This window comes from Ambystoma mexicanum, chromosome 11, assembly GCF_040938575.1.
Source record: "Ambystoma mexicanum isolate Mex_15411 chromosome 11, UKY_AmexF1_1, whole genome shotgun sequence".
Classification (NCBI taxonomy): Eukaryota; Metazoa; Chordata; class Amphibia; order Caudata; family Ambystomatidae; genus Ambystoma; species Ambystoma mexicanum.
Window position 1 is genome coordinate 473,660,323 of NC_090934.1, and position 22,125 is coordinate 473,682,447.

The following is a 22,125-nucleotide window of genomic DNA, read 5'->3' on the forward strand; positions in this document are numbered from 1 at the left end:
AAATTCAGACACTTTAAAGTAAAATTTGAGGCTCTATTCTGGGTCTTGTAAAGAGTAATCATTGTTAAGATACAAAATGTGATGGGCAAAATTTCAGAACATGACCGTTCAATGGCCTAGTCGACCAGAGTTGTCAAACCAGAGGGAGAAGTCTCCTGGAAGGTATCAGACCAGAAATAGCTCAAAAGGCTAAAAACAAATTCCACATACAGGTCGCATGCCTGCCGGATGGAGATGTTCTTGCACTTGGGGTGAAAGATATTGTGGCGGAAATCTGTGGTGGATCCTGTAGTAAAGCCTGCTACCTCCATGCCCCTGCGGACTTCACAAAAAGAAAGCCACTATGCCCTAACATGGATGTCCTGTCTGGGGTAAACAGGAACTTCCTCCATTCCCCTCTGAGGGGGAACATGTCTTTTCATGCCCGCTGGTGAGCTCACAAGCTGCCGATGTTAGGGAAGCTCTTGAGTTTCTCAGGGAAGTCATCTTTGTAGAGCACTGGGTCAGCCCGGTGTTCCACCACCTTCAGGGGCATGGTGCCAAAGACAGAGGCAAATTTGTTGATGCACTCCGACCTAGGAGAGAAAAGGGAGAGAAGCAGGGAAAATAAAAGTGGATTAAGTTCGAATTTTGTTTATAAGAGTAAACTTACCCCCAAAACCGCTCCCAGTTTACAAAACACAATACAGTCGAGTACAAAAAGCCTGCAACTTTTTTGTCTGCTTGATGTATGGTTGGGGAACATCCAAAGGATGCTGGTTCTAGAGAAAGTGTGGTTTATCAAAGTGTTGGATTCAGACGTTAGGGCAAGCTGCCAGCACATTATGTGCATGTGGGGCCAATCCCAGCAAGGCCCAAAGATTTCATAAACGCCCCTTTCCTGCTTCTCATCCGAATTCCATCCATTCTTCAGGCAACGCACATGTCTATAATTGGAGCAGAGCCAGCTGAACCCAGAGGGAGGATCTCCAACCCAACCCCACCACTACTACAATAAAACAAACAGCTATTCATAGGCCATCTGGGACCAAGTCATTTCCAAGCCCAGCATGTCATTATTTAAAAAGGGCTATTTTTTTTTTCGGCAGTTACTAAACAAATCGCGTGAGCTTGTGGACAAGAATGGTGAATACTGGAGACACCTACTCTGACGGTGGCAAAACAATGTTTGCTCACTGTTACTGCATAGTGGGAACCCCACAAAAGCAAGCTCTGCCCTCCAGTTCCTGGTGTACATCAATCCACAACTACTTTGCATTTATTTTGTGATTTAATTAAACTGATTTCCATCGCCTCAATCCTGTCGCTATAGCTACTTCTCCTTCCACTCTTCATTTCATGATCTGCGTTTTGAAATGGCCCATCATCAGTGTACACAGATATAAAAGCAATGAACATAATGCAACTTCAGAGCACTAATGGACACATAGGTTAACCGGATATAGTAGCACAAACTAGGTAATAATCCTGAATAACATGCAAGTTCATGCATAAACTCCACCAGAATGGGCGCAATGGGGCTGAGGTAGGGCCCAGGTCTCAGTTGCCTTTAGGGGCTATCTTTGTATGCTTTTAAGGAGTCAAAGCATTGGCTAAACAAGGCCGTTTTCAGGGGATTCCTTAACAGTGGGTGTTTTAGTCCACAGAACCTTCCATTTTAAGGGTCCTTGCACCATGATGAATGCCATCATGTTTATCAAAAATTGATTTGGCCCTCCAGACAGTCATATGACTAAGCCGTAGGCAGATAGTTACACTTGACTCTTGCCCCAGAAAGTACTGCACACAGTGCATCACGTTATTACAAATGAGAAGGCAGGAACAACTGTGTGAATCTAATTTGCCAAAGTTAAAGCCAAAGACATCCATATCGAGTTAAAAGAAAGTTAATGTGGATTAATTGCAGATTCTTTTTCTGCTCCCGATACCTACAGAGATCCGGTTGCGACTTAGTATGAAATATTCTTACATTTTGCCAGAGTTGATTATTTTCCACCAAATAAGGTTCATAACAAACTTCGAATGGATTGTTTGACAAAGCTTTATACCCAAGTAATACTAGCCTCCACCTCAATGCAAATAATTGTTGATTAAACACTTTGATGATTTCAAAGCCCAATATGTACTATGCAACTTGCTCACGATGATATCCTGAGCCAATTTAAGGAAAACGAAAACTCAGCAATTCATGTGGGTTGAACCCCTTAGTTTTACCTACACCATCTTTCCCTAACTGCTTAATTTCATTTCCGTTGCAGACTACAGTCTGGATGCCCGGGCGTAGGCATAATACAGTGAATTAGCAACGGCTAAGAGATTTATAACCTAACATATGGAGGATTGATATGTGATAAAGGCTTGGTTTTATATAATGTACTGAAAGTGGTACTGATGGAAAATGGGGGGGGGGCAATATTCATCTTTTGCTTATAAAGTGACTTCAAACAAGCATGATGCTAGTTTTCAGCCTCCATGCAAGTCCAACTGATGTGTTAAGTTTGTTATTGATTTGATCTCACTATCGAAATACACCAAATCGTTCTTGATGGTGCATTTTTTCTCAAAACCCGCCACACCAATTTACACCATTTCAAGAAAGTGAACCTCAAGAGAAAAAATTACTTGTTCAAAATTGACAAAATGGGAGCAAATAGATAGAGGCTAATATTGTAAAAGCAATTGCTCTGCAGTCACACCTTAACCTTTATATCTCTTTAGCACTTTTCAACCAACATGTTATGAGAAACAAAATCTGGCACTGACAAAAAGATTTTTTTTTTAAATAAGTTAAAGCTACTCTAACAAAAAGTAAATTCTAAAGAGAGTTGAAATAATTACAGTACAGAAACTCACTCTATAAAACTACAAATTCAGCCCTGACACTAGAAGTATAAACACTCACCCTATAGCACTACAAATCCAAACTTAACACCCACTTCAAATATTAGGCCACTTACATCAGTACAACAAATCGAGTGTTAAGGTTGGATTTGTAGTGGTATATGTGGGTAGAGTGAATGTACCGTAATGTTATTTCTACTGCTTGTAGACTTTACTTTTTGTTAGTCAAATACACATTTTTTAAATTCTTTTTTCTATACACAAACATGCATGCACAAATATGAATTAAATGAACACTGTTTAAAAGAGGTTAGGGTTACAAACTGTTTAAACGTTTTCAATGTTGTAAAATACGGATGTTGAGGTGCAAACCGTATCTCCACTTTATTCAGTTGTTAGTATTAGCAAACGTGTGTGATGTTACTACTTTACATTTGCTTCAACAAGGACCGTTATTGAGGGTGATCTGTGTTTCGATTGTAACTTAGCTGGTCGAATAGCCATTGTACTGGTCCCTCAAAGCCAATTGTTGTACAGCATTTCAGACTTGCCATTTGTTGCAATGCAGAGTACATTGGCACCTTATAGTTGGCATTTCATGACATTTTAGGCTTTATTTCTGTGATGTAAAACTGACTCCCTTTGAAATACTGGTGTACTTTTTCAATGCAATTCTTTACTATTGTTATATTGCGCATTATAGAGTGAGTGCTGTGTTTCACTAAGAAAAGTGGCATGTCTTGTTCTGTGTATGTGCATTTCAATCAATATTGAATGGGAAATAAAAAGCTTTTTTTATTGCAAGATGTCCATCTACTGCTACAGGATTTCAAACACGTCAACAAATGTGTTCTCTCTCAAACAGACCTTCGAAGTAGTGCGTTACTGAGTGGAGCGGTTTCCGTCAGTTGTTTATGGTTAACAGGAGCTAGCATCCATGTATTCCAAATTATGGTTCATGGATTATGTTCATTTCGCTGTGCACAGCATTCCTTTTGTAGGGTGCATACCGGAAATAGAGATTAACGGATCTACGTGATTTCCTCGCAGCAGTTTGCTGGAAGCCTATTTGCTAATTTTTCTTTTACCACATTTTACAGGAAAAATGGGGGGTGGAGGGAAAACCCACTGCAGCCCTCCATACACCTTTCTAAAAACCTAAAGCCAAGCCCCCCTCTCCCATCTATATACTGCAGTAAAATGTGTTAAAAGAAAGCGTACAAGCAAAAGGGCTTCGAGCAAACTGGCCTGCGTGGAAACACGGTAGTTCCCAGATCAACTAGGTAAATTGAATTGAGGGCTAAATGGCTGCAGAGGTTTTCACCATTTGCAAAGCGTGCACCGCTTTTAGTAAGATCTGTGTGCAAACTATGGCAACAGAGATGTCCAATTGATCCTGAAATGGTCCATGAAAACTCACATACCAACAGTTAACTGAAGGCCAACATATTTTGCTCAAAAAGGACTTCACCAATTCCCGCCGTGTTTGAAGCATGTAACAGATAGAAATATATGGCACATAAACAGTGAACATTGAGGCCGTCAACTTTGAGAAAAGTGCCCTGCAAGGGGAAACGTTATTTAATAGAGAAAAGTTAATATGTAATAATTATAATACAAACAGGCTGCGTAATGGTAAGTAGTGCAGTAGAGGCCGATTTTGGTGCCAGAGTAAGCAATGGGACACTCATGGGGCACCAGTCAATACCATCTCACAACATTTAGTCCTACAATGCTATTGTAGGGTTCTGGTTATGACAATGCCAAAGGCGTTTACCAGGGTCACTGTGCCTACATCCCACAAATTAGACCGATTTACAAGCTACTGATAAATAAGAATACAATAACCTTGTCATAACATTATACAGATTTGTATTTTAGGGAGTGTGCAGGAATGATTAAGACAACAATCAGGACATTTTATTTATATATATGTAATCACCATCTACTCCTATAATCAGTCTTAAACCGTGCAGAGGAAGTCATTACACTGACTTAACCACAGCTTCTTCTGCACTCTATAATTCATTTTTGGGGTGATCAATTCCTAGTGAGCGGGCAGATACACTAAATGAAAACCATCACATTGGTGATCCTCAGTTCTTAAAGAGACTGAGGATCAATTGTGTGCAGTGGCCAAATGGGAGCACACAGAGGCCATGGATGCATGTCCCACTGCTGCCCAGAAACCAAAGTATCTCCGTTTCTGATATAGGGCTGTCCCCAGAAGCAATGGAATCACCACCAGCTGGTCACATGAAACTGCTCCGTAAAGGCAATCAAAAGCAAAGCCCTTGCTCTCTCATTCTGTGGCTAAAAATATGATGAATCCACAATCCCATCGGTCTCCATCGTTGAACATTCATCATCCCATATTAGAGCTATGAAACCAAAGACATGCCCCATCCAATGGGTGTGGCGGCTTCTAATAAGTGCATGCAGTGGGGGCCGGGTGGTGACATTTTTCCTAACTACATCGCAGCTGTGTACCTCACCTCCCTTTAACATCAACATTTGCATAGCCCGATGTCCCCGCCCGACCCTGCGCAGCGGTCACAGAGTGATACTTACCGTTCCACCATGTGTGTCTGGTCAAGCGACAGCCCATCAATGGCCGTACATTCAGGGCACTTGAACTTCTTCCGTGGGGTCACCTATGGTGGAGGAGACGAGAGGTCACGAAAATAATGGCAAGGAAGGGGGTAGAGCAATCAGGGGACATCCACATAGGGGAAGACTCTTGCACAGTCAGGAACAAAAAATACCTCTACTAACTGTTTTGGCCTCTTCACACATTATTTCATCATCTTTTAAATGAATGGTCAACTTACTAAAATATGAACTCTGTCACTCCTCTGTGCTTCGACTGTGTGAGCAAAAGTACCCTTTCACTGATCATATCCAATCCGGCCTTATCATTGCATCACAGTTAAAATCCAACTCAGGCAGGCCACACATCACAGCTCAGATCCAACTCGACCTGGTCACGCATCACGGTCCAGAGCGACCTGGCCAGGGCATGCATCACACCTCAGATCCGACGGGGTCGGCCCACCTCTCTTTGCTCAGTCCTACATCCTGGCTCAACTCATCTGAGACACCCGAACCAACTAGCCGACCTCAGGCACCTGTCCTAGTCATCTCGGCATTCTAATGGCGGAGAGCCCACCATCCGCGGGCTATACTCACACCGAATAGTGAGAACCGCTGCAGCGATTTCTATTCTGCCATCGCTACTGGAAGGAGCGTGATGACAGCCGCCATAATCCCGGTTTAATGACTTTTCTCGCTGCCAGGGTGCCTGTGTAAACAAAATACGATCTGGAGGCCCTGAGCGATTAAATACAGCTTCCCTCTCCTCGGTCTGTATATCCCAACAAGCATGGTCTCCTGCTGATTCTGGGCCTCGCGTTGTGTAGCTGAAAGAGGGGGCAGCTTGCACCCGTAGGCCAAATGCGCCGTCCTCGAAAATCAAAGAGTTGTGTCAAAACGGGGTTAGTATTTTTTGAACATTTCCAACGAGGGGGTGGATGCAGCAGTGGGCAGTTCCCTCACCCGTGTCTAGGTGGAGCACACACATTCTTTGCGACACTGCTTCAAATACATGACAAACGCACAATGCGTAGCAAGGCATGCTTTCCTTACGTACTGGCACATAATTCCGGTGCAAGCTTCACGCACGCAAATACCAGTAACTGCACAGAAAGGAGCGTTGCAAGCCCCACTAAGACGTAATACGAAGTGCAGCACAAGTAGAAGTGAAAGCTTTTCTCGCACACAGAAGCAATGCATTGCTGTCTTCACGCTAAACAACCATGGTTACTGCATGGCCGCCGCGCATGCTTCACTCACCTACCGAGTCAGAGAAGACACAGGTGCACTGTGATTTCACCTCACGCAACCGTGACAGTACACAGAGGTACAGTGCAAGCTATCCCACACGGCCACATCCAACAACAATGTAGCACAACAATCTTCACTCATACGAAGGTCATTTAATACAAACACAAGATCAATACAAACTGTTCACGTACACGGACAGGTGCAGCATATACAGGAACAGGCTAGAAATTGGGCTCACACACAGGTCAGTTATGACAGATTCAGTAAACTCATCAGCAGAGCAACCTTCGCCCTAGGACGTAACTCAACTCCTGAACTCACAACCCCTTTGGGTCTTGCACTTTACCACGTAGTCTGCAATTGCCCTACAAGGATACCCACTGGGTCATCAGATTTGGGCACTCTTGAAGCACTGAAACCGTGACAGATTTTAGACACAGAAAAGCAGCCCCCGGGGCAGGTGGTAAGCCGTCTTGTCGGGTAACGCGGTAGCAAGGATAAAGGGGCACACGCACTACCACCATGGAATGCGGCACCCGAGGCGTGCTGACACACTAGGCAATGAATGCGTGGCGGGAACATGATCAAAGCAGAGCACTTCCAAGCATGCCTCTAGTGCAAGGATTTGAAAAGTTAATTTAAAAAAATGATCCCTCAATTACCATTCTGCAGGGTGAATTTTCAATTAACATTCTCCGTGGTCAGCTCAGCTGTTAAGTGTACTAAAATACAGCCTCATTTTAGGGCAGCCAGACAGGGGCAACTTTAAAAAGACATGTAAGGGGTTTGTCACTGTTTACCACAAAACTTGATGCTACAGAATACTCATATTCTTAAAAGAGTGTTTAGAATTATAAGAAGACTTGCTCTGGGAAAACCCAACACGACTATAAGGAGAGCAGGGATGAAATCACACAGGGGAATCAATGACCAACATCATTTCAGATATGCACAACCCGGAGTTCCACCCTAGTACTGGATAAAGAATTGAAAGAACAGGGCGCAGAAATGGGCAAAACAGAGGAACACAGCCCTCAGAAACTAGCTTTACCCTAGACAAACGGCACTGTGTCCAGCCTGGACACTGGATGGAACCTTGAAAGCAGAGGAACAGAAATGGGGAACAGACATAGGAACACTGGTCTTTGATACCAGCATTATCCTAGACAAACGGGGCACTGTGTCCAGCCTGGACACTGGATAAATCCTTGAAAGCAGAGGAGCTGAAATGGGGAAAACACAGAGGAACACAGGCTCGGATACTAGCATTATCTAGACAAACAGGGCACTGTTTCCAGCCTGGACACTGGTTGAAACCTTGAAAGCAGAGACACTGAAAAGAGATGTGGGGGGAGGAATCCAGGCCTCATATAATCGCATGATCCTAGACAAACAGCATTCGGTCTAGCCAGTACACCAGATGAAACCCAGGGCACCCAACACGGGGAAGACAAATAGGAGAAGACGGAGACAAGCTCAGACCTCGAAGACTAGCATTTCCCTAGACCAACAGGGCACAATGTTTCCAGCCAGGACCCTGGATGAAAACTGGAAAGCACAGGCACGGAAATGGGAGGGTGGGGGAAGACAGGAAAGAGCACAGACCTCGGAGAACAAAAACAGGGCACTGTGTCTTGCTTGGATCTTGGATGGCAGGGGCTCAGAAATGGGAGAAGACCAAGAGGGACACAGCGATTGGGGACTAGCATTACTCTAGACAAATAGGGGCTCAGGAACTCACAATCATTACCCTAAACAAACAGGGCCCTGTGTCAAGACTGTACACTTGACAAACCTTGAAAGCAGGGCCAAATAAATGGGGCAAAACAGAGGGACAAAGGCCTCAGACTAGCATTACTATAGCCAGAGGGATCGGTGTCCAGCTTGAACAACGGAAAAAATAACCTTGAGATTTAAGGGGACAGAGATAAGCGATATCCCAGACGCACACTCTGATGTCCAGTTTGACAATGAAGAAAACATTCAAAGTACAGCCACAGGCATGGGGAAAGACAAAGAGGCCCACTTATTAGAGAAGCTATATCCAAAGCACTTGGACCACAACATTACAGATGGGGCAGAGACAAGGCTTCAGCGTTAAGTTTCTCCTAGACATACAGGGACGTGTGTCTTGAATAGTGAACAAAGAAACGCAGCCAGCGGGACAGGGAAAAATAGAAAAAAAGAGAACATAGGACGAGGTATACGTGGTTTGTGATTTATAATTAAAATGTAAATCCTAGGTAACATCACTGAATTGGGACTTTTCCCTACAATTTGGGATCTATGGAAGCTTTAGACATCTCAAATTATGCATGGAATAGCAAGTTCTATTATTGGTGCCTGCCGTAGCCAATACATTATTTGAAATCTATTCTTTAATGAACACAGTACACTTGGGTGTTGTGAAGGTGAACCAGATTCTTTGAAACTATTAAGGGGGTAGGCCCCTCTCTCAGAATTCCAAAAGCAAAAGAAATCCTAGTCTTTACAATTGGTTATTTGAAAAACAGGGATGTCAATTCCCACCAGAAATTACCTACTATAACACATTGAAAGACGGCAGAGGCATTCATCCAAATGGTGCCTCTTGAATAGCACAACGATGGAAACAAGTGATGAGCCATTTTATGAGGGTGTAAAAGAAAGTGCGACAGGCTGGGGACAAAACAGAAAAAAATATGTATAAGAAACAGGCGACTTGTAGGAACTTGAAAAAGGAGCAGTTGAGCATGAAGAGAAATAAGAGCAAGCAAGAAGGTTAGATGTGAAGGAGAGGGATTGCATTGGATTCTGAGAGAAAGAGGACTTCTGTTTTTCAAGAGTTTAGCGTGAAGCAGCAGAGACCCATCCAGTGACGAATTGCAGTGAGACAATTGGTAATTCGTTCAGAGATGGCTGGGATGAAGGAGGAAAAGCCGACAAATATTTGAGTGCCACCAGCAAAGAGGTGATGGTGAAAGCTAAAGTATGAGATAAATCCTCAGAGGGAAGTAGAGCAGAGGTCCAAGAACTGATTCTTTGGGGTTGTGGGGATGCCTACAGGGAGAGGGCTGTGGCCAGAGGTTTGAGAATTCAATGAGATTTTAAAGGATTGCCTTTCCAGGTAAGTACCGATCCAGGCGAGATCCGATTTGTGAAACCAGTGTTCGGAGTGGTGAGCATCAGAGAGAATGTTGGAGACATGCAGGAGTGCAGTCTCAGTAAAATCTTTACTGTGGAAGCCAGATTGAAGTGGATCCTCCAAGGCCATTATCCTCAAGGTACTCAGTGATGTGGCCTTCAACCGGACCACTCAGGGAAGAAGGGAAACTGGGCAATCATTTGCTGGGATGTTTGTGTCAGCAGAGGGTTTCTTTCAATAGAGGTAGGACAATGGCAGGTTTGAAGGAGGCAGGGAAGAGTCCGGCAGAGTGATAGAGGTGAAGGAGCTCAGAGAGATAAGGGCTGGTGATTGAGACCAAGTCTTAGACAGTTTGGGGAGCAAGATGGGTTGGTGCTGAGAAGGATGGGTGCTAATTCGGTAGGAGGTTTAGGGGAGAGGTAGGCAAGAGTAGAATGGATAGGGTGAGCAGTGGTCGACAAAAGGAGAGAGAAAGAGGAGGGCTGTAAGAGTGTCATGAATTTTAGAAAACAGTAGTGAGCAAGTCAATAGCAGAAAGGGAGGCAGTGATGGATATTGGCTTGGGAGGTGTGAGCACAGCTTGGAGGGTAGATGAAAGTTGGCAGGGGTAACTGCAAAGCGAGGCGATTAGGTTTGTGAATTAGCAGGATTTCTCAGAGTCCAGTGCAGGGATAAGGGCGGCACTTATTTTTGTGTAGGTTTGGAGTAGTTTGGGCCCCATAATTTGCACCCTCATCATAGGTCATAGCGCAGGTTTGTTTTGAGGGTGTGAATCTCAGAGGTGATTTAAGACTGGGGACAGGAAGGTGCGAATGCACAACCAGTATACTGTCGGTCAAAGGGGTGCTAACTACATTGTGAAATTCAGAAAAAGCACAATCAATGGAAGAGACATGAATAGGAAAGAGGTCCTCAGATCATCAAGGTGAGAGGCAAGAGAGTTCTGCTTAAATTTACTCTGTCATTGAGAAGCCCACACCACCAAACTTCCAAACTGTCAGGAAGAGTGAGAGAAGGTAGCTGTGTCACACAATTAATATAGACAAATTGTTTATACACTAATTGTGTGTGACAGCAGTCTCATTTTTTAAAAAAGGTGAATAGGTTACGATGAAATTATGGGTCCTAGTTTTTGTGAACATTGCTTTGAATATGTTATGATGAAATATTGTGATTTGTTTTGTGGTGGATTGGAAGGAGATGTCAGACACTCCAAAGACATAATTCAGGTTTTTAATGAAATGATTTCCCTACCAAAAAAGGGAATACCCCATCTAAAAAAAAACAAGGTGCTCGTCCATGGTCATACATTCAAAAGAAAATGTGTCCTCGTCAAAAGTACCCTATCTGGCCCTGCTATTAATGTTAACCAACTTAAATAAAGCAAGGGAATGATTTGTCTTCACCTAGTCTCCCCTCCAGGTCATTCAATAGTCTTTAATTATGCCACCTCTCAGTGGAACAGATAGTCTCTGCAATCAACTCTTGTAGTACCTCCTGAGCACCTTTCTTTCTCCTGCATTTTGTGGTCCCCTTTTCCAAGTGTCTTTTACAATAACCTTTCTTGCTACTCAGATAATTATTTGCAACCTCTTTGCAGGCCTTCTCCTCAGGAGCACTTGATAGGGGGGTTTCCTCTGCTCTTTCGATGCTTCTAATATCATCTATTCTCAGACCGAGTGTCTTTCTTTACTGGTTATCGCCCAGCTGTATTGCTGCAGTACCTCTCTCTTCTGGGCTTTTCACCTCTGGTTTGAGTATTATTCATACAACCCCTCTCTTCTAGGTTTTTCGCTTCGTAAATGAGATTCTATGTCAAGACCAGAGGCAAGCATTAAGATCCAACTTCTTTACTCTTAACCCTCCAGCAGTTTCAACATTTTAACTTTTAAAAACCAAAACCACCTTTTCCCCCCCTTTCTTTTTAGGAACTACAGTCCCCAATAGTCCTTCTCCAATCCTGTAGTTCCTATTACAACTTCCTGTCCTCGGAACCCTCAAATCGCTTCCTGTCTAGGTCCCTTCCTCTTCTTTGGATGCTCTTAACTGACCCATGTACACTACATCTTCTATAGACAAACTCAAAATCAACTCTGTCCCTGAGAGAACACCTCGGGTCCAACAGTTAAAGTCAGCCGTTCTGGTCATCAACTACATAAACAGAAAGACAAAGTCTGGGAGGGATTATGCACTCAACAGCCAGACACAGAAAGATAAGAATGTTTGTAAATAAAATTACAGTGCATACGCCAGGTGGGAAAGAATGCTTGCATGCATGTCTTGTACATAGACTTAAATAACATCCTGGCACTTAAGGGGTTAAAAGAATCAAGACTCTGTGCTGTAAACTTGGTTTATCTCCATTCTATGTCAAGACCGGAGACGAGCATTATGCTTGTTCAAAGCCTTGCATCACTGTCGCCTTCACTGACATTATTGGTTTGAAGAAGAATGTTCTAAAATAACTGTTGTTCGTCCCATCTGCAACTCCCAGAAGGTCTGCTAGCACTGCACCTGCAGTGAATGTTTTAGATGCCATTGCACCAGTGAGTGAGCTCCAAACCTGGACAAATCAATACCTGCTTGCTGCATGACTTTACCCACCCATCTGGCTGTTGTGAACGATGCCACTGCTTTACAAAGGCTTCCTGCACGCTGTGAGCAACAGGGTTACTCCTGGAGGCCTAACCTCGGCTGTCCTGACTTTATACTCACGAATACAGGATGCTACGCACAACCGACGCAGTCATTTTAGGTAAGGATACAAAATCGAACTAGAATTAGTCTTGGTCCTCTTAGCGAAGGTAAAGGTAACCCCATCCGGACCATATATCTTCCTATCTATCTCCAATGCCTTGACATCGGAGACCCACCTGCAGGAAACTAGACAGAGCAGCATTGCCAGTTTCCATGATAGTTGCATCATCAACAGGGATTCACTGCCAGTTCACCAAGAATTGTAATGCTACATTTACATCCCATAGATATTCGTACTTCGGGAGCGGGGGAGCTCAGAATTGTGCCCCATTCATGAGTCGGACCACAGCAGGATGACTGCCTACCAGCGCACCCACAGTTGTTGCACACACTGCTGATATTGCGGACCTAGAAACGCAAAAAGCTTTCCCGTCTTCCAGGAGGGAGGCTAGAAAATTGAGAACAAACACTACAAGGGCAGACACAGGATGTAGCCTTTGTTCCCTACACCAGTTCTCCCACTGCCCCACACAGAGTTATAGCTGCTGTGGGTGGAAGGCGCACACAAATCTGTGATAGGAGAGGAGGAGCAAATAGCTGCGATTCATCACAGTATGTACTATATTGTTACTCCAACTTGAGTGGCTTGACACTAAAATAGAAAACAAAAGGTGTTTGTGTAATAAACAAATACAGTGAAGATGGTACTAAGCTAGAGAGCTAATTGTTTGTATATCCAAAGTGATCCTGACCAGTTGTATTATTTATAGCAGCCTGGGAGGACAGGGTCGTTACCAGGTGCCCCCCTCCTTTTTGTGTGTAAACCAATGAGCACTGCAGCAGTCAAGCTTTCAGCGTTTGAAGAGAAAGATTAGGAGAACCAGGATTATTCCTGCTGCAATGATGTAAAACAAAGGTGAAACACTGGTGCGCAGTCTTGACAGGAATTCAAAGGTGTCTGCCCGGTTCCATGTAATAATGTCGCCACAAAAATATTGCCATACAAAAATATCGCCGAAAAATTGTCGTTTTTTGTGCCAACATTATTGCGTGGAACATGCGGGGGACACCCCCGCAATCCCCAATTTACTTTTTAAAAAAAAAAAAAAAAAAAAATTTTGCCCCTGTCGCCACATATATGGTCACCCAAATAATATTGCCACGACATTTTCCCGGCGATATTATTTACGGCAACCATATAAGTGGCGATATTATTACCTGATACCGTCTGCCCCTGTGTGTGACCCAATCTGTGGCTGTTCTATAAACTGAAGTGATTCCAGAAAAGGTAGAACTTTTGAGTATCATGCTCATCCCATCTGACCAGATAGAAGTGCTTAACAGCATGGATTTGGTCAGGTGCCACGCATTTTCTGCCCTTCTTGGAATGTCTGTTGTGCTTGCAATGATTATTATGAAGTTCATCAGGTGTGCCAACCTGCGCAAAAGTAACATGAACTGGAGATGCCTGAGCTTAACTTCAGGCCATTACTGTTGCACTGGCTCAGCATGTGCTGGTGGGTTAATGATCCACTGCAAGTGACCACATCAGTAACTGTGATCGGGCTGGCATTTTCCACAGCACACCGTTTTGAATTGGATGAAGTAGGAAGCATTGGATACTATTGTGATTTGATGGCATATGTCTTGACTCATACAGCACTCATAGTGCTCACTGAACACTTTGGTGACAGTTCACAGGGCTGTAATTCCAGTGATTTCTTGGCCTTTAGATGAAGTGTGCCAACACTTCATTGATGGGCATACTGGTGGATACTTATACTCCCGTGTGCCAGCACAGGCATATGCATTTGTGTGTGTATGGTACATCATATGACGTCTTTATCCAGTGTTCCTACTTTGTGATTGGTACCCCAAGGTCGCAGTGCTAGGCAAAGAACAGCGGGTTTTGTAGGTACTGAAATGTTCACGATTCCATGAATTGTCCACGATGTTACACATGTAACCCACGCAAATGGGGAATAAAATGTTTACACTGGTCTGATTATTGATCAACTGGATGACACCCCAAACAAGGAAGTATAAAAAAACCACCCCCAAACAAGATTAGCACAATCAATATTTATATTCGGATTTGTTCTTTTCCGGTCTCGGAAAACCGAGTTTATTAAATGATTGTGTAAAAATCCCACCCTCAAACCCCGAGACAAGAAAGCAAATTTGCTAAATATTAAGATTGAGGTCCAGACTGAAAACAGTTCATAAGTTCTTTAATAGGTCAATACACGCAGACAGCAGGCACCCCCTTTAGAGGCAGGCTCCAACTGACTGCAACAGAACATACAGTGAAGCAAAACATTCTCATCAGAATTACATGACATCACAATTACTCTGTTTTGTCAAGACCACATATGATGTATAAATGACCATTTTACTGATAATAAGAAAAGTATAAAGAAAAGTATACACCAGAACACATCTCTTCCCTTTAATTTGTGGCAATTTAACCTAGGTAATAATCATTCAACCTGACGGGTTTTTTTTGTTACTCTGTTTGCATTCAAATTGTTGTTGTGACTGAACGCTGTTCTCACATTCGGTTCAATTGGTTTAAATCTATGTTCATCCTTTCCATGCTCACCCGAAACCTGCTCTTCCCTCTCTCTCTCACCGACATCATCGTCAAGCTTATTGCACTTAACCAGTTTGGCCATTGGCCAACATTCTCCACCCTCCATGATAACAACATTCCCCCTGATCAACGCAATCTTCTTAGGTCCAATGAATTTACTCTCAATACACTTGGGAGAAACCCTGGGATTTTTAACATAAACCCAGTCCCCCACTGACCATGGTATCACCTTGACACCCCTTTTTGTATTAAACCTCCCTTTGCACTCATCTTGGGCCTCTTTGATGAGATCCATGACCTTTTCCCGGTTTACATGTACACTCTTTGCTAAGTTCAACCAGCCCGGACAGAACTTTGTACCGAGTTGTCTTCCCTTGAGAGATATGAAGGGTGAAATGCCGGTGACAGTGTGTGGAGTCACGCAGTAGTTCCATACCATCTCCCTGAGAACTGTCTGCTACCTTAAACCAGAAGCCATGGCTAATTGTAATCCTCCCTTTAGAAATCTGTTGGCTCTCTCAACAAGACCATTCGCTATAGGCTGGTAAAGTGCTGTCCTGTTGTGTTTAATACCAAACCTATTAAGAAACTCCACCATTCTGTCCGAACAGAATTGTATTCCATTATCCGAAACAAGCTCTGAGGGGAATCCCTCCCTGTAGAACACTTCCTCAAAAAAATTAATCAATTGTGAAGTGGTTGCTTCTCTAATGGCCTTCCACTCAACCCATTTAGAGTGATAATCCACCAGAACAATAAAATATTTAAAGTCTTCTCCCAGTTCCTGTATAGGCCCTATTAAATCCACCGCTAATTTTCTCCATGGCTCTCCCAGAACACTGACAGGTCTTAAGGGGGCTTCTTTAACCATCTTGCTTTTGTCACTTCTCTCACATTCTTTACAACTGCTCACACACCTCTCTACCTGACCATCAATCCCTGGCCACCAAAAGGATTGTCTAATATGCCTTTTGGTACCCCCCATACCTAGATGGCCTTGGTGAGCTATGTCCTGGGCCTGATATCACAGGGAGGCACAATCTTCATACCTTTTCTGAGTTGAGATCCATCCTCTGGTATGCTCAACTCCTCTTTAACGCAATGAAAAGAGTCATATTTCTTCTCAATGAGGTCCTTCCTGGGCCAACCTGTTTTGGTCCACAACTTGACTTGCCCCAGGACCACATCATTAGCATCCGCGGATTCCCATTCCTCTTTGCTTATAGCATTGTGTACAAGTTCGCAAATGCCCACAGTACACTCCGCACTCACATCCTTAAGGCTCTCATTCTGTGCAGGCATTCTAGAAAGACAATCAGCTACCACATTTTCTCCCCCAGGTATGTACACCATTCTAAAATCATATGCCAGCAAATCAATCATCCACCGAGATATTCTGGGTGAACCTTTAGCCCACTCTGCACTGCCCAATAACTGGACCAGCGGTTTATGATCTGTTTTTACAACAAATGACTGGCCCCATAAGAAAAACTTGAAATGAGACACGGCCCATGACACAGCTAGGGCCTCTCTCTCCACCACGGAATAATTGCTTTCTGCTCCCCTCAGTGGTCGGGAGGCAAAAGCTATAATGTGTTCAATGTTACCATCATACTGAAAAAGAGCGGCACCAAGCCCTAATGTGCTTGCGTCTACAGCCAGCACAGTTCACATACCAGAAACAAACCCTCCTAATGAAGGTGCTTTCACAATACTATCTTTAATCTTACTAAAGGCAGTTTGACATTCTTCCGACCACACATATTTGGTGCCCTTTTTCAATAGATCTCTCAAAGGAGACATGGTAGAAAACCCATCAACAAACTTGTGATAGTACTCCGCCAACCACATGAACGAGAGTAACTGTTCCTTATCCAGGGGTTGGGGAGCACCCACAATGCTATCAACTAGCGACTTCCTGGGAGAAATACCATAGCTGGAGATCTTATGCCCCAAGTAATCCACTTCCCTGACAGCAATCTTACATTTCTCCCTTTGTACCGTCAGACCCGCATCCCTGAGCCTGACCAACACTGATCTAAGTATCCTATCATGTTCAGGACCATCCTTGGCAAAAATGAGAATGTCATCTTGGAACACTTACTTTTTCAAGATCTTTGAGTACTGTCTCCATTACTCTCTGAAATACCGATGCCGCAGAGGCCAAACCAAAGGGCATTCGGTTATACTTGAAAACACCTTCAGGAGTGATGAATGCAGTCAGATGTTGGCACTCTTTAGACAACGGAACCTGATGATAGGCAGCAGATAGATCAATGATGGAAAATAACTTAGGTTCTCCTAGTGTGGACAAAACCTCTGAAATATTTGGTAATGGGTGCCTCTCCACCACTATGTTCTTATTGAGACTGCATAGGTCGACACACAACCTTATTTTACCATTAGGCTTGGTAACCAGAACAATTGGGGACAACCATTCAGTAGCTACAACTGATTCAATTACCCCTTTCTCAACCAAACTATTAAGCTCCTCCTTAAGTTGTGCCCTCATTTTCAGTGGTACTTGACGTACCTTGTGTACCACAGGCTGGGCATTGATCTTAAGCTTAATGTGATGCTCAAACTCTTTCAACCTTCCTAGACTCTCAGAAAACATTTGTGGAAATTCCCTGGTCCAGGAATCTCCCACCTCGGCAATGGTGACAGGATCTGGTGCACTAGCCTGTACCCTTAAGCCCAACCTCTTCTGCTCCTCCCAGCCTAACAGAGAGGTCCCTTTTTCCTCCACAAGGAGAGTGGCCGGGCAGTCCCTTTCCTTATAAGTAATTTTGGCAAGAAATTCACCCAGGATGTTTATATCAGAATCTGCATATCCACACACCCTGACATTTGTAGGGCGAACAACAGCATTGCTCTTCCCCAAAATGTTTATCAACGTGTCTTGAGATATGATGGTCCAAGGGGAACAAGTATCCACTTTCATTACAAGCTCAATACCATCAACTTGAAACTTATCCACAGGACCTTTGGTCATCCCAGACATCTCTGAAATTTCAAAAATGTGCCTTGGTGTGAATTCTTGTGTACAGGATACTTCAGGAATGTTATACCCCTTTCCAATGCCATCTTCACCATTGTCCATTGGCTTGAACTCTATACTATTGATAGCATTACCCTTGCATACGTTGGCAAAATGCCCTTTATTCTTGCACTTGAAACATTCTGCATATTTGCGGGGCATGAAGGATAATTCACACCATGTCTTGAACTGCCGCAACAAGAACACATATTCTTTGTATTGCCACTTCCTCTCTTCACTGTGGAATAACCAATTTTTTTCTTTTGATTAACAACACATACAGAGGCCGATGGAAGATTTGGTTTGTCAATCCTACAGCCTCATCCAATTTCATATCTTTTGCAAGAAGTTTCTCCTGGACTCTCACATTGTTAGTGCATCTAACAAGCTGATCTCTTATTAGAGAATCAGTTAAATGTTCAAACTCGCAAGTATAACTCAGGGATCTGAGACAAGCAATGTATGATTCCACAGATTCCGACTTCTCTTGAACCCTCTGGAAGAATTTGTGTCTCTCAAAACTAACATTTTTCTTTGGTTCAAAGTGATCACGAAGTTGGTTAAGAGCAAACATGTATTCATCCATGTCATTAGCATCTGGAGCACGATGCCTAGAGAGTCCATCATAAATTCTGCGTCCTTCTATGCCAAGGTTGTGAAGGAGTAAGGCTCTCTTACGTGCAGAGGGAAATCTCTCCCCACCCATGGCCACCAGGTAGTTCTCAAACATGTCTCTCCACCTATCCCAAGCAATTTGAGGACATCCTGGTTCACTCAGGAAGGGGACAGGCGGTGGAATGGAAGTAGCCATGTTTTGCAGTTGCAGAGGGGCACACCAATATAGGACTGTTGGTTATCCTCCTAGTGTGCTAATGAGCAACAGAGACAAAAAAAAAAATGTTTTTTTTTCTTTTTTTTTAAAAATGTTGTAGGCTCCCATTAACATATTGTGCCACGTTGTTTTGTCATACTGGGCTCCTGTTCTTACTGCATGAATGGATCGAGTACTCCCAGGGGTGGGAATGTACTGTTGCTAGGCAGCGTCTGTGTCACAATGGGCGATCCGGGGTTCGGTCAGTCTGGCAGATCAAGTTCTGTGCTCCTACTTCCACTCCGAGGAGTGGAATGTCTGTTGCTTAGTAACCAACGTCACAATGGGAGGACTGGGGTTCCTGGAGGTCTACACGCCCTCTACAGCGCGTGTCTCGGGGCGCGCGCGCTGGAAGAGGAAGCTTGCTCGGGAGCTCGCGCTGGCCTCCTCAATGCCGCTCTCCCCACCGGAGCTCACATGCAGCACAACGCTGGGAAGAACCTCACGCCGGCGTCCGCGCTGGGGGCTCGCGCAGGGAACGGCTCGCGCAGGCTCTCCGGCGGCTCTGGGCCCCTTTCAAGAGGTTTTGATTAGCAGTGGCGCCCAACTTAAACAAACAGCAACTAGCGGCAGCGCCAGACCACACAAACAGCGATTGGTGCTCACCTCCCCACGTCTGCCTCCTGCCTGCTGTCTTCTAGGGGGGGGAGAACCAGGGTCCGGGCGGCGCCACCCACAGGGGAGATATCAAAATCATGTGACAGATGATTCCCCACTCGGATTACAAAAGCACTGTAATGGCACCCGAATCTAAACCAAGTCTAATCTTGGACTTCACTCTTATACGTAGGCACACAATTTAACTGATGTTTTCCCAGAAAATTAATTAAACTTCCATCAGAGAATTATGCATACTTTAAACCCATATCCTCCCTGAAATCAAAAAATGATGCACTGCTCAGAAAAAGGTTGAACACATGTTACTACAGTTGTAGCTCAAATAAAATATGGTCCTCCCACTGTTGGATTAAAATCTAAAACGTCTATGAAAAATTATTGGTTCCCAGTTTGAGAATAGACACTTTTGACTGCATCCTTTATGACATCAGATGTGTTGCAACCAATTGTAAAGGCTTGAGTTTGTTGGTTTTTAAACCAAGCTCACAACATATGAAACGGTTTCTGTGATTTTATTAACATAGAACTATCTAATTTCAGAGCCAAGGTATTCACTTTTAGTCTCTCTTTCAAATGGCGGGACAGGTAAAGACACAGACTGGCCTCAAGCAGTTCTGTCAGCTAAGATCAGGGATTTAAAATCCCTTTCTTGTACTCTGGTCTTGCTTTGGAAATGGCCTATGCTATTAGCTGAACCTGGATCGGGCCATTTAATTCCAGCTGGAATCCAATCTACTTCTCTCCTTGTGGCCCAGCACCACTCCCTGAAGGAAGAGGGCTAAAACCCTCTTGAGTGATCCACTCTGAAGGCGAAGGAACCGGATGAGGTCCCGAGATGGCCACCGGCCTAGCAGGTTCCACCACGTGCTTTTCCACCATCTTTGGGCCTGTCGCCACACCCTGGTATGGAGGGCACGGAGAACCCATGCCACGTGCTGGCTCCGACATGGAGGAGTACTCCTTACCTCTCAATCCAGAATCAGAAGCGCCGACCACGGAGTTGGCTCTCGTAGGCCTACGTCCCTCAGGCAGCAGGCCTGTAGTTGAATTGCCCTGAGTTACTACCTCTGATTTGGCTGCGCTAGGCTGGATGCCCTCAGCTATGGAGCCAGAGTCATCTGGGATCTTGCTTCGAGCCGACTGCTGGAAGCAGAACTCTACAATCACTTGCACCATGGTGCAGAAGATGAGAATGAGCTGTGCGCCCCTCTAAGTACTGCCCGGAAGAGCCCATGGGTCCTTTGGCTTGGGAGCCAGGAGTCTTAACGACCTCTGGTCTGTCCACGTATTTGCTATCCACGGATCACCCGGAAAAGGCCTGCGAACCTCGACTTGGATCTGTCCACAGATTGCCTCGGATCTGTCCACAGATTGCCCGGAAAAGGCCCTGCCTACGATCCTCCAGAAGTAAAGACATGTGCAGACTTGAACTCAACTGATGCAGGAAGGAAAGAAAACAGAAAACTGGCCTTCTTGGCCTACACCCCAAGACTCTGTAACCTCCTCCACATCAACATCGGACGCGCCCCCTTGCTTCTACAATTCAGGAAGGAAGCTCAAGGCCCTCCTCTTACAGGAATGGCTTCTCTGTAATCTCAAGGTCGATACACCGTCCACTCCCCACCTTCCAGAGACAATCTGATCCAGACTGTTTTACTCCCCATGTTACCTGTAGATCCATCGCTGACTATTGCCCTCCATCCTCTTTCCTATCCCCACTCCCTTGTTTCTATGCTCCCTAAACTTATTCTTTGCCTTATGATAGTAAAGCGCTCCATTGCTTCCAGAATCTAAGTCTGTGCTCAATTAATACCCTAATAATAATTACAGGCACACAAAGAGATCTGTGAGCCCCTCTACTGAGAACAAACATGGCCAAATAACCTGTTCTATGGGAAGGTGCCCACTCGGTAGGGTCTACAACCACGTTTTAGTTCACTGTGCCTTTCACAGAGGAGAAATAGACATTTGCATATCAGTCTGGTCCCACCCACTTGGGCAGTCCAGAATCGAAATGCTAGGCAATTCTCCTCTGAACAAGAGTACCAACAGCAACCCCAGACACGTGTTTCAGCCTTGTTGGGCTTCATCAGTGAGCTGGACTACCCAGGTGGTTGGGACCTGACGGATATGCACATTATATTTCTCCTCTGTGAAAGGTACAGTGAGATAAACGTGGTTGCAGACCCTCTCCGAGTGGGAACCTACCCATAGTGCAGGTTATTTGGCCGTGTTTGTTCTTGGTAAAGGGGATCTCAGACCTTTTGTATAAATAAGAAAAGGCTCAGGGTGCAGAGGTTCAGATGGAGGACCCGTCCTTCCGACTAAAAGAGTAGGCACACTCTCCCTGGTAGGAGAAATGGAGGACAGATGGACATGTTCAGAAGCTTCTGGTCCCAGTCTGGAGTAATCAAAATCATTGTGGACCAGAAGAGTCGCAGTCTGCTTAGAACTAGCAGAATTACAGGGATTGGTGGGAGTGTTTAGAAGACATCGCT

The 22,125-nt window shown here is 44.4% G+C and overlaps 1 protein-coding gene across 2 annotated transcripts in view; it reads right to left on the reverse strand.

Moving 5' to 3' along the window:
• Positions 1-303: 303 nt before the first annotated feature.
• Positions 304-22,125, reverse strand: part of EXT2 (exostosin glycosyltransferase 2) — a 1,411,400-nt gene continuing 1,389,578 nt past the window's right edge. For both annotated transcript variants that reach the window (XM_069623317.1, XM_069623316.1), the window contains exons 13-14: positions 5,413-5,495; positions 304-575 (exon numbers count right to left, since the gene is read on the reverse strand). In XM_069623317.1, the coding sequence (XP_069479418.1) occupies positions 437-575; positions 5,413-5,495 (222 nt within the window). In that variant the 3' untranslated portion in view covers positions 304-436. The remainder of the gene's footprint in view (positions 576-5,412; positions 5,496-22,125) is intronic.